General features: G+C 37.1%; 1 protein-coding gene across 8 annotated transcripts in view; it reads left to right on the forward strand.

Annotated features, from left to right (window-relative positions):
- The window catches only part of LOC128861372 (axotactin), a 229,353-nt gene that overhangs the window by 190,362 nt on the left and 25,337 nt on the right, over positions 1 to 13,654 (forward strand). Inside the window, exon 20 of one of the 8 annotated variants that reach the window (XM_054099482.1) lies at positions 10,129 to 12,115. The exons of the other annotated variants lie outside the window; for them this stretch is intronic. Within the exon in view, the coding sequence (XP_053955457.1) occupies positions 10,129 to 10,395 (267 nt within the window). The 3' untranslated portion in view covers positions 10,396 to 12,115. Of the gene's footprint in view, positions 1 to 10,128; positions 12,116 to 13,654 lie in introns of those variants that run through there. 8 annotated transcript variants of the gene reach the window in all.

Here is a 13,654-nt window from a genome sequence, read left to right on the forward strand (position 1 = left end):
AATACTGCCGATTGGTGCAGATTCGTTCTCCTTGAATTCGTTTTCTGTGCTTCCCAATTTCAAACTCCCGTGTATAGTACCCAAGGTAGTCAGAATTTTGAAAAAATTGGATTTTTCTTTTGCATTTTCTTAAATTATATTATCTTAAAAATATTGTGTGGGAATTTGATGTGAATTCGACAAATACTTTTCGAGTTATTCAACAATTAACAAAGAACGCTTGGGCGCTCCGGAGCACAAGTCGCTAAACTTTAAATGCGCAAGTCGCTAAACTTTAATGCGTTTTCCTCAAAACTTTGTTTTTTCAACGGATGATCAATGCTTTTGAAAAACATAAAAAACTCGTGCCTGATCGAAGGAGTTTTGTTTTTCAAAAATTTCGCTTTTTTTAACAATTAATTGTCGGTTTTTCTCGAAAATCTGAAAAATATTTCCAGAGGCCGTCATATTGTTAATTTTGAAAACAAAAAAAGCTTCGATCAGGTACAAGATAATTTATTAACAAAACTAATTTCTCTTGTCCGATTGATTTTATATGAATCTTCAAGGACTTGTCATGATCAGCGCAAGGGCCTTCTGGAGAAACAGGTTCCACTCAAACAGCGATATTTTTTACAATTATTAATTTTTTTTTTTTTTTGAAATTTTGCTAAACTCATGTCGAAACATGACATATTAATGTTATGTTTTTATTTTTGCAAAATAAAGCAAGTACTGGCAAAACAAAATTAAAAAAAAAACATCATTTTTTCGGGCCTTTAACCCCTTAAACTGTTTTGGCTCTCTCATGAATTTGCTCAGCTCATTTGCTCAGTAAAAATCTATAAATCTGTTGATTGCCGCACTAAAGATCTGCCGAGCATTATTTGTCTTAAGTATCGCAGAAAAATTTTAACTACAATAATTTTTAGCCATTCGTACAGAGTTTGATCCTCACTGCTACCTTAGCATAAAATAAAAACAAAATGGCTCCTTAACACAATTATTCGTAGCTTTCACTAGCGGATCTTAAAGATTAGGTGAGGTTAAGTTAGGTTACGGTTGTTGCCACTGTCCATGGGGATGTAGTAGGTTGCTCTTAGATTTCTAAGCTTATTGTGATATCAATTGTTTGGGCTCAAGTCTTCTCCTCTAATTCCCGATGTCATGAAACCACTTCTTCTTCCTGATAAACGCTGAAATATTGTAGATGGTTGCAAATAACAAATCTGCCAGCACATCTTAAGAAGTATTAGGTGTTTTTTAGCTGCATGAAAACTATCCATATCGATAACTATGGGTTGGCAGCTGAGACTGGCAAACTGTGTTGACATTTCTACTCAGTAAGGTTTGGCAAGTCCTCATGAATCATTTAACGCCAGAACAGCGTTTACAACTTAGGGTAATTCACTTTGGAAAAAAGTTTGTACGCGAAGTTCATACGAGGTGTGTTCAAAAAGTATCGCGAATTTTGAATTTTCGCAGGTTACGTATATTCGAATTTCGATTTTTTTGGGGCGATATGTTGGTACTCATGTCTCTCACTCATGCCAACGAGTTCGACCATTTTGAATATTCAGGTAATTGTTGACAGCTGCTTTGCTTGCACGTGTTTCGGTTCGTCTTCGATTTTTACCTATTCAAAAAGATGGATCAAAGAACCTGTATCAAATTTTGTGTGAAAAACGAAATTAAGTGGGCGAATGCATTCCGAATGTTGACTGTGTCATACGGAGAAGCTACTTTGGATCAAAGCAACGTTTATCGGTGGTACAAAATGTTCTCAGAAGGTCGAGAAGATGTGAACGACGAAAAGCGTGCCGGACGCCCGTGCACTTCAACAACAGACGAAAAAATTGATGAAGTGAAGAAAATGGTATTGGCCAATCGTCGAATCACCGTTAGAGAAATTGTTGAGGACCTAGACATGTCGATTGGCTGGTACCATTCAATTTTTTTCAATGATATGGGCATGAGACGGGTCGCCGCAAAACTCGCACCAAAACTGTTCAATTTCGACCAAAAGCACCATCGCATGAACATTACTAATGAGATATTGGACTAATTTGTTGGACAAATCGTTGTGCGCGACTTTTTGGCTAATGACAACACACAGATTGTTCCCGAAACTGAAGCAGACCATGAAAGAACGACGCTACGCTACGATTGACTAGATAAAGACGGCATCTAAGGAGGAGCTAAACAAAACAAAAAAATGATTTTTGAAGTGCTTCGAAGATTAGAAAAAACGTTGGCACAAGTGCATAATGTCTCATGGGGACTATTTTGAAGGGAACAAAATAGATATTAATGAATAAATAAATAATTTTTGAAAAAACACAAAATTCGCGATACTTTTTGAACACACCGCATAGAGCACTGGTGACACCATCTGTTGATATTTCTTTCGAAATGAGGAAAGAGCTGTGGTTTCGGTGAATGGCGAGCGCGTGATTCTGACTAAATTTTCGTTTCCAAAAATTAAACAGCTAGACATCAACGACATTTGGTACCAACAAGACTGCGCACGTTGCCATACAGTGCACTTAGCAATCGGTTTATTGCAATATTCAAGCCACCACTGATGCCATACGGCCAGATTCATTAGAAAAAGTAGAAAAATGGACAATGTAACTCGTAGCCCCAGCGGTCATATGCCAGATATCATATTCAAAACATAAATGCTATCTTATCTCATCGACCATATTTTATTGAAAAAAAAATCATTCCAATAATAGTTCCATTTTTTATTATCATTTTGAGTTCTCAAGCAAAACTAGCCGATATGAGTTGAGACAGCAATGTTGCGTTTTAGCAAGAATTCGCTCGCCATTTCCTCCCCGTTTCTTCTGCTTTTTTTACAGATGTCATTACAGGGAAACCCCATACGTATAGTACAAATAGGAGCTCCATCTAGATTGATAAGAACACTTGTTCCATGTTCACTCCCTCTCTAGGGGCCTCTAAATTAGCATTGCAATTTCTTCAAACCCGAAATACAAAAAAGTAAAAATTTGAGAACGAAATTTTCTTAAACACCTTTCAAAGATAAATCCACCTAATTTTTTTTACTTTTAATTTTTATGAAGCCGTGAAACGAGTTTCAACTTTAATTTAAAAAAGTCACATTACTTCTGCAATGAGATTCAAATAATTCAAAAACTTAAGATGTAACAAATATAAATGAAAACGCCTAGATATTCTAACACATGGGCTGAAAAGTTCCGGGCCTAACAAAGAAAACACGTTTTTTTTTTTTTTGTTAAAAATTAGCTTTATTCATCAACGTAATTTTCATCAAGAGCAACGCAATCCCTCCAGCGCCGTTCTAACATTACAATACCACTCTGGTAGAACGATTTCTGTTTTGCTTCAAAATAGGTCTCAGTTTCAGCGGTGAATTCTTCATACGAGCGAAATTTCTTACCAGCCAGCATTTTTTTTAAGTCTGAGAACAGCCAATAGTCGCTGGGAGCCTAATCTGGCGAATACCGTGGATATGGGAGCAATTCGAAGTTCAATTTACGTAGTTTTGCCATTGTTTCGAATCGTCAACACGTTCTTGTTTTTGGTCAACAGTGACCAAACGCGGCAACCACTTTTAACGGAGGTTTCTCACAGTCAAATGCTCATGCAATAAAAAACCAATACGTTCTTTTGATATCTCTACGATGTCAGCTAACTCACACAACTTCACTTTTCGATCAGTCATAACGATTTTGTGGACTTTTTTGATGTTTTCTGGACGTCCTCTGCGTTGTGCATCATTGGTGTCTCTACGACCTTGTTTGGAGTCAGCAAATCGTAACTTTATTGTTGTTTCTTTGTTTCTGTTGGAGCGGAGTCCTTATAACACTTTTCAAGCTTTTGCTTCGCTTAAACTGTATCTTTCCCCATCAAGAAGAAGTGTAAAATCAAATTCTTTTTGATTCATTTTTTTGAAAGTAACAAAAGTAGCGTCATAGTGTCACTCTTAGCACAATAACTCAGGAACTAATGAATAAAATATTACGAAATTTTCACAGCTCTCTTTTTAAGGTTAATACTAACTAAACAAGAGAACAAGAATGCAAGAATGCAAACTAGTGCCATCTATGTGTTAGACCCGAGACCTTTCAGCCCATGTGTTGTATGGTATGCAAATGAATATGAATATGGCATTGCAAGACTTTGGCTATTTTGGTAATAATTTTTTTCCGATCCAAAAAATATATAGGGATGTAGTTGTGTAATACAAAAACAGTATTAGAAAAGCAACTTTACACCACAGCCATCGAAGAAAAAACTGCGGAAGCAACCACCCATAGACTGGGTGCTGCAAAAAATCTGTGTACTATGGAAAATTCGAACGATTAATTTATATCGTTTTTAAATTCCGAATCAAAGCTGTAGCAAAACCCCACAACAAAAGCAGCTCCCACAAAAAGTCACTCAAACTCAAACTTGTGGGCTGAACACAAAGACGCCAAAATAAGCTTAATAGGAAAAAAGTCACTTGTGTGCTTAGCCTTAAATATTTTAGAACACGCAGAAGTATTTGTATGAGTATGTTTTCAATTTGCACACAATTTTTATCTATATATCGGCAAAAAAAATGTATTCACTTGCCGTGAAAGATCCATTTTTCACCCATGCGAAATGGTTAGATGCTCATCCAATTAAAATCAAGTGCAAAACCAAAGGTTTTTCCATGACTCCAACGCACACAAAACTTCAGAATAGTTTATGTTTTTCAAGGGTCGCACTTATAGACAATTGATTTTTGTTTCTTGTTTTTGTTATTCTGCTACGACCGAATCTGCACGAACCCGGGCCCTGTTCTGATTATCTCAAATGCGAGTAAATGCATAAATTATATCTCCTTTGTTTCACAATCTGTATGTGTATATCTGTGTGTACGAGTATGTATGTATTGTGTGGTGCAAACATTCTCAAAGTTTGCGTCATTTCTAGCTTTCGTTGTTGCCACAATTTCGTGGTTAAACTCATTAGATCTGCACAGAAAATCGTTTAAATCAAACAAACATAGATACTTAGTTTAGTCCAATGAAGGCAACAAAAACTCATTAAGCTCAAAATATGTATTTATTTACGTATGATTCTGCTTGTTTTTAAATACCTAAATATGTGTATTTACACAACTACATAAATTTTATACTCATACAAGGCACTCAACAAGTTTCCTTACCAATGGCATTTCGGCTATAAGCTCGCAGATCATGGGTTCAGTCCCAACTCCTTGAGTTAAAAAAGATCTGCCTTTTCCATGGCAAAAATAATCTTTTTTTAATAGCCATTCAAGCTGATATGTAAACGTTTAGAGATGGACAAGTAAAAATAAATATTTATAATCGAGAATGGTTTTATTGCCCTTAGAGGCAATTTCAAAACATGTGATTTAAAAGCTTCAACCGCTTCTTCAGACAATGAAAAATGTCGACTTTGAAGTAAGAAACAATCATTAGGTGCAAATCAGATCTACTATATATAGGGAATCAATTGCGATATACAATTTGTTGTATATTTTTCCGACAGAAGAGCAGAGTCATTGTCGTAAATTCTTTATTATTCTTCTATTATATTTATTAGTAGTATCAAATCGGCTCGCTAGAAGCGCTGGAGAGGAGAGGCTGGGAATGGATTACTTACGCAGATGGCATGGTACTTATTGTGAGAGGGTAGTTTTTAGAAACTCTGATGGAACTGATGCAGGGTTACCTAAATGCTGAATGTGGTATCCGTTGACATCGAAAAACTGCCGCTGCACGCACCGCAATCAGATTGAGCGGTTCGGTTCATAAGTTAGACTTAAGCAATGGGCAGTCTAGTATTCTTAAAAACTTTAAGTTCATCCCCATGGTGCTGGATCATTGTACACTCTCGCTGGGTCCGAGCGGTACTCTTTGCATTCGTACTCTCTTAAAGAGAAGAGGGCTGGGTGCAACATTTGGGGTCTAGGGATGGGGCGTTTAGAGACGGCTCGAAGTTCAACGCAAGAATTGGTAGTGGAGTATTCTGCGAGGATCTCCCCATCGAGCACAAATTGGGGCTTCCAGACCAAGCGTTGAAAAAGTTGAAGCCTGCCAGGTGAACCAGGCCCGTCGACAGCGAAAAAAAATATTCATGCTTCAAAGCTTATATTGTGCATCTGATGGGATCAGAAGGATGTCATCCATTCTTAAACCATCTGAAACCATCACTGGCAATCGTTACCGACTGCAGCTAATGTGTTTGAATCGAGCTCTCAAAGAAAAGCGGACGGAATGGGAAGGTAGACAGGACAAACTGATTTTGCGGAAACTTATTCCCATACCCAATAAAAAGAAAGAAAAAAGTGTTTTCTAATAGCGGTTGCCCCTCAGCAGGCAATGGCAAACCTCCGAGTGTATTTCTGCCATGAAATTGCTTCTCATAAAAAAATATCCGCCGTTTGGAGTCGGCTTAAAACTGTAGGTCTCTCCATTTGTGATATAGTCAAAAATAAGAGGAGGAGCTCGGCCAAATGCACAAACAGAATATAAGCGCCAGTTATACATGTAGTGGTATACTATTTATATATATAAATGAATATCTTTCTAGTTGAATCTCAACAAAATTCAAAAACAGACCAATGATGCAACAGCAGCTAATGATGTGCTAATTTCGTTCTATTTAGTAAAACGAAAACTTTTCACAAAAGTTTGCACATTCGCAATTAGCTTGCGTTTTGACTTTCGTTTGTGGTTTTTCATTTAGTTTTACTTTTGTGCAAAAACCATACACTGCAAATACATACGTAACATTAATTAAATATCTAATATGTGAATGCGAGAAGAATTTAATTACTCGCCTAAGTACATTACAAAGAGTTAAAAAATATTTAATTTAATTTAAATCAATTGAAATTGAATTTTTAATAACTAAAATGAAAATTCTCTAAACATTGAAGAACAATGATTCTGGGATAAAAACTAAAGCCTCTTAAATAACTAAATTTAGAGCTCACTATTTTAATTAATTATTGTGCTTAGATGAATCGATCGTCAAGCGTACCATTTACAATATATGTCTCATTCTTCTCGGGACAGACTAGCAAGAGGCATCACTCAGACACAATTAAATTCATTGTACTGAACTCGGATTCCCTTTTTAATTTTCTTTAAATCTCCCAAGTAACAGAATTTCATAACCTGTTCATACTTTTTCCCATATACTGCGAGCTTACACCTAAGCGGCTGTTTAGATATTGTCATGCTCTTCGGTTAGAAAGGGCCTTCAGTGCAGCTTGACTGTCACTACACATTCCAATACTGTTGCCCCGCCACTTTTTCTCAATTAGCCAGTACGCCACATTCAAGATGGCTAGACTTCCGTACGGAATACCGTGGCCATCTGTCCTGTGGCATAGGAGTACTTAGAGTCTTCGTCTAAGTACCATCCAAATCCACTTCCATCACTGGTTTTGGATCCGTCGGTGTAGAAAGTGTGCTGATATCCCGTTAATAGGTTCTTTGGACTTAACCATTGATCTCTATCTGAGATCAAAACGTCATACTTACTACCGAAGCTAACGACAGGCACCCGATTGTCCACCGGCATCGAGAACAATGTGCACCGCTCTGACAACTGGTGGTATATCTGACATATGGTGGATGTGGCAAAACATCCCAACCAAGCTTCAATAATTTTTGACGAGTGGCCAAAGATGTGTGTGGCCTTGCATTGTCATGATTGAATACAAAACTTTTTCGATTTGTCAACTCGGTCCGCTTTTCGTCAACTGCATTTCATTGTTTAATTTCGTTAGTTGTTCAATGTAGACATCAGAATTGATCGTTCGGTTGGGTGTCAAGAGTTCAAAGTAGACAATTTCTTTGTAATCCCACCAAACTTATAACAAAACATTCTTTTTATGAATATCAATTTTTGATGTTGTTTGAGTAGGTTCACCTGGCCTCCTCCACGATCTTTTCCACTTGATATTGTTGTAAATATGCCATTTTTCATCGCCAGTTATCAATCGTTTTAAAAATGAATAATTTTCATTACATTTTCTTAGCAAATCACAGCTGTTAATAAGTTGCGTTAAATGCGTTTCTTTCAGTTCGTGAGGAACCCATGTATCGAGTTTTTGAACCTAGTCAAGTTGTTTTAAGTGATTTTCAATGCATGTAAGAGATACATGAGGCTTCTCGGCCATCACACGTGTTGTACTGTGACGATTTGAATCGATTAATTCTTTGATTACGACGTCATCAACTTCAACTGGACGACCAGAGCGTTTTTCATCTTTGAGTGAAAAATCACCAGAACGAAATTTAGAAAACCAATTGTGACACTGCCGTTCTTTTAAGGCTTCGTCACCATAAACAGCACATAACTCTTTATGAGCTTGCGATGCTGTTTTCCCTTTGCGGAAATAAAAAAGCAAAATTTAACGGAAATGTTTCTTTTGATTTTCCTTTTTTCAACGAACGCCAAACGAAAACTACGCAACCGATCAAAAAACTTTATTTGCTGATTGGCAGCTGAATTGTCAACTATCAAATACCAAAATGTGTTTTACATTTGTACTACGTCTGCAAACCTAAAAATTCATCTGAAGCCATCTATGAGTGAAATCCGCAATTACTTAGTTGCTAACCCAATAAGTGCGTCATCGGCGTATGACATTATCTTGGCCTAATTTCCCAGCAAATATCCTCTTGTCTATGTAGATTTTACAGCAGGTATTGCCTCGTTCATAATCATATTGAATAGGATAGGACTTAAGCTGTCACCTTGTCTTATCCCTGTTGCTACTGCTTTGGGTTTGATATTTCAAGAGATTCATAAATTATTTAAATCCTTTGGGGTTATAATGACTTTGTCCTAGTTTCATGGAGCCTATTGGTATTTCTTGTTATCATCACCCCTCTTCTTTGGCGGTATGTCATCTTGGCATGAGCTCGGTAGTTGCTGCGATGTGTCTAACTAATATTTCATTTATTCATCTCCTTCGATGGTTTTGAATTCGATTGAGCGCTGCTAGAGAATTTATGCATTTTTGAGTATTGCTTGTCGCTTAAAATGGTGTTGTATTCATTGCAATAGTTTCTCTGCAAGTTAAACTCTGTAATCAGAGCAATACCCTGGTTTGAAACATTTTTGAAAAGTTGTCGCTGTCTTTCTGGGAGCGGGGATCTCGGCAACTACTCCTTCCGATATACTTATTTATATATTTTCCTATTGAAGAACGATAATGAAAGTGTTTTTACATTTTTTTTTTTCGAGTTAAGGGACAGAGAGACACACTTAAATCTCAGTGCATGAAACACCAAAAAAAATTATAGAAAAGGTTTTTTTTAATAGCGATCGCTCCTCGGTAGGCAATGGCAAACCTCCGAGTGTATTTCTGCCATGAAAAAACTCCTCATAAAAAACCATTTGCCATTCGAAGTCGGCCTCAAACTGTAGGTCTATCATTTGTGGAACAACAACAAGACGCGCACCACAATTATGAGGAGGAGCTCAGCCAAACGCCAATTGTATATATATATTTTAATAGTCAAAAAAAAGACATTTAAAAGTCAAATAAAATAATCTCTACCAAAAGCCAAGGCTATTAACATTTGATGTAAATATATAAATAATGTATAAAATTTAGCATATTTTAAAATTCGCATGTCCCGTGTCCTCCAATATATGATCAACTAGCAAATAAACAGTGATTTTATTTAAAATAAGTAGTTCATTGTATAAAATATGCGATGCCCCATTATATCAACGATAATTTATCTGAAATCGTGAAAATAAATGCATGTCAGTTCAAGCAGATGCCAATTTGTCGCATGTCAGTATAAACACACATCAGCACTCTTAAAAAGTACGTAAACGTAAAAAAAATACTGCAAAAATAAAAATATCATATATATAGAAATTTCTCAGTTTTGCATGGCACCAAACAATGCACAACAATATTTATCGCAAAAGAGATTGATGCTCAGATAAATTTACTTGCAATCAAAGCATGTTTTGTATAAATGGATCGAAATTGAAATGCAGTATAAACAAGCGAATAAAATAAAATAACTAACTGACACTTTTCCAATGCACTCAATTCTCGTATTGCCGTGCTATCGCATACATACATACAAGTATATAAAAATGTATATTTATATGCCTCGACAGCATAAGAATCAACCGCATCACCACCACCATCACCACCACCAACAACAACAACATCAGCAGCAATCACTGCAATCTAGCGCTACACGCGTCGAACGCAAACCATCGGTTAAGCGGCAAGTGTCCTGGGGACCACCTACTGTTGCCGAAGCGGATGCGGAAACACTCAAACTCACAATCACACCACCCGCCTACAAACAAAATGGTTACTATAGCAGCAGCAGTTCAAGCAATAACAAAAACAATGCCAATTGTGCGACAATGACATGAAATTGGCGAGAGCGAACAACAATTTCATGTACAAACCAACGCCACACACATTACATACTCGTATAAGCACTACGATACAATAAATATCATAAATAATTTCATGCAATCAAATATCTATTCGTACTATAAGTAAGTATGTACATACAGATGTGCATATCTATAAAGGAAAAGTGAGAAGAAAACATTACATTCTCATAGAGATTTTTAGAAAGCTGGTGTTAATGCTGGATGTTTGATGGACTACAAAGGATGTCTTTGACTAATACATAGTTTAAGAAAATTTCGATGTTCGATTTTTTGAAACTAAAAATAGTTTTAAATTTTACTTTTCATTTGTATTTTGTATTGTAATAATTAGACCACATTCACCACTCATATCAACTTTCATACAAAAATACATACATACGTAGATGGTTTCAAATTCACGATGGGAAACGGGGCATTCATTATCTTTTTCATGTATGAAATTATTAGTGAAGTCTATCAAAAGACAGTAGTAGTTGGTCTGAGCAAAGCGGAAACCCTCCAGTTAAACACAAAACAAGGTAAGCAGAATAGTAGTTTGATATTAATTCTTTCAGTAAAAATAAAAAGGTAGAATGCAGGCAAAAATCACTCATCATGGAAAGTTAGACGAATGGCAATAGCATTCATTTTATTCATTTTACGTGGTTCTACTATGTATTACTTAGGAGGGAGGCAAGCATACATGGCCAGTAGCTTTAACACATAGGTCTGAATTTAATCCTTTGCTTTTGCGATAAATTTCCTTGTTTTCTGAGTACCCCATTGTTAGTGTAAAACTAGTACTAACTATGTCTCTTCGATGTCTGTCACGCATGCAGACCGATCTTGCTTAGAAAAAAATAAAAATAAAAATAAATAATTAGCGCTTACACCCCTTTTTGGGTGATTCGCCGAGCTCCTCCTCCCTATTTTTGCTTTTTTAAAACCGTAAAAATAAGGGAATGATGTAGAATGTGGTTTTTACTGTTCGAGAGGGAACTTTGCCTTTAGATATATTAGCTTTGAGTCCACTAGTGATCTCCAGCCTGACGTTTCTGATGTTATTGATTGAAGTTGGTTCCTAAACAGAAAGAATACATCTCAGCTTAAGGTTTCTACTGAAATAATCCTAATTTGCGTTGTTCTACCACTGTTCTCGTGTGATGATGTCATGCTTTTTTTTTGGTTTTTCTTTTCTAAGTGAGATCCAGGTATAGCGGCAAATTATCTATCTCGATATCTGAGATATCATTAATTTGCTGTAATAAAGGTTTACCGAAAGAGCGAAGTCGTGCCCTAGCTAGCGATGTAGTAGTGGAAAAGACTTTCCTTCACCCCCTCTGCTTTTATTGGGTTGAGTGAGGTGGCGACTGCCACCGCCTCTGCTATGTCTAGAGTCGAAGCTTTACTTGCTCACCTTTACTAGCTCATCTGCTATCTCATTACCCCATATGTTCCTATGACCGGGAACCCATGTCAGAGTAATTTCAAGCCAATGACTAAGTAATTCTATTTCCTCTCTACATTGTAAGACTAGTTTGGATTAAAATAGTGTTGGAGTCTAAGGCCTTGATAGCTGCTTGACTGTCTGAAAAGATAGCTACTCTTACACCAACTTCCTTGTAGAGTTTGGAGAACTCATTTATTACCCAAAATTCTCTTACAGGTGTAAAGTGCTTTCTTTACGCTGTACTCTACGCTTTAAGGTTGCAACTACAAAATGTTATGAGAATTTACCAGAAGGTGCTTTGTTTCGGTAGGCGTCGTTTTTTCAAATTTATCTTTCGGTAGGGCTCGGATTCGAAACCCATTTAAGGCATGAAACACTAAAGGTATCTCAAATAGCCCCTCGGCAGGACATGGTGAAAAGATTTTAGAGATGTGGCCAAGACCTTTAACCGACTCTCACCGAATTTGAAAGAATCTGGCAATTAACTGACGTCACATGGATCATGTTCGCGATTTGCTTACGAAAAAACTGAGATTGTATTGGTCCAATAAAAATCAATCGTTGCCTTCTGAAAACGCCTAACTGGAGGAGTATGTGAATACGTGTAAAATGAGCGGGCAGAATTCTGCTGTCGATTACGTATTGACGTAGAAGCCGAAGTTACTCTCACAATTTTATTTTTCACCATAGCGGATGATCAAACCTGGTAATCTATTTTCCCTTTCAGCAATCGCCATGAAAAAGATCCTCATAAGAAAACCATCTGCCATTCAGAGACGGCATTCATAAAACTGTAAAGAAGTGGATGAACCATTTGTAGAGCAATATTATGTTAAGACGCACACCACAAATAGAAGAAGAAGTTCGACTAAATATCTCGCAAAGGATGCACATTTTGTTTTGTCTTTGCTCATCCCAATGGGCAATAGTTCCATTAGTAATGTTGATTCGTTGGTTGGTTAAATTTCTGATTCACCAAGACCCAAATAGCACTTCCGCAACATTTTGTTACCGCATCCTCGCTACCAACTTTTTTACCGGTTAATTACAGCCTGACTATATCCAGTCTGCGGAGCTTAAGAACTTTATTAGGTTGTTGACGTCTAAGACGGGCAGTTTTTCGAGACTCTCAAACATTCTGTCCTTCCATAGGGCAGGGCATTCGCGAAGGAAATGGAATATTGTTTCCTTTTTCCGCGGGTGTTTGCAACTGTGACAGTATCTGTTGTGAAGGGCGCCTATTTTGGCTGCTTGGTCCCCGATAGGCCAGAAGCCAGTTATCACCGTCGTGAGTATGCAGGCATCCCTTCGTTTCATATTTGTCAGTATTGACGTTTGTTTGTGGTTGTCGGTGGGCCAAACCGTTCTGGTAACTTTGCATGTTGTCTGGGTCTCGCCATCTGCATTTCGCTATTTGTAGATATTTTAAGGAAAGTGTATACTTCATTATACCCAGAGGTGTGAATACCGATTCTGCAAGAAGCTATTTATGACATATCGCCCTCTAGCCACTTTATAGTTTTCTTCAATGTTCCGATGTCCATCTTTATAGACAGTAATGTCGAAGTTGTTCAGACAGAATCCCTTACTCCATTCCTCCTGAGATGGAAAGAGAGTGGCGAAATTTCTATTGTATGTCACCATTGGGATGATGTAATCAGTTCTGCCCGAGCTGAACTGAGTTTGTCGCAATAATAGGTTGGCATGACTATAAGTTGTCTTCCTCCAGCGACCCGCTTTATTTAACCTGAATGCAGTCATGGTAGCCATCTTCTTGATTTGGAGATCTACCGGAATTAAACG

Source organism: Anastrepha ludens, chromosome 4 (genome assembly GCF_028408465.1).
Source record: "Anastrepha ludens isolate Willacy chromosome 4, idAnaLude1.1, whole genome shotgun sequence".
NCBI lineage: Eukaryota > Metazoa > Arthropoda > Insecta > Diptera > Tephritidae > Anastrepha > Anastrepha ludens.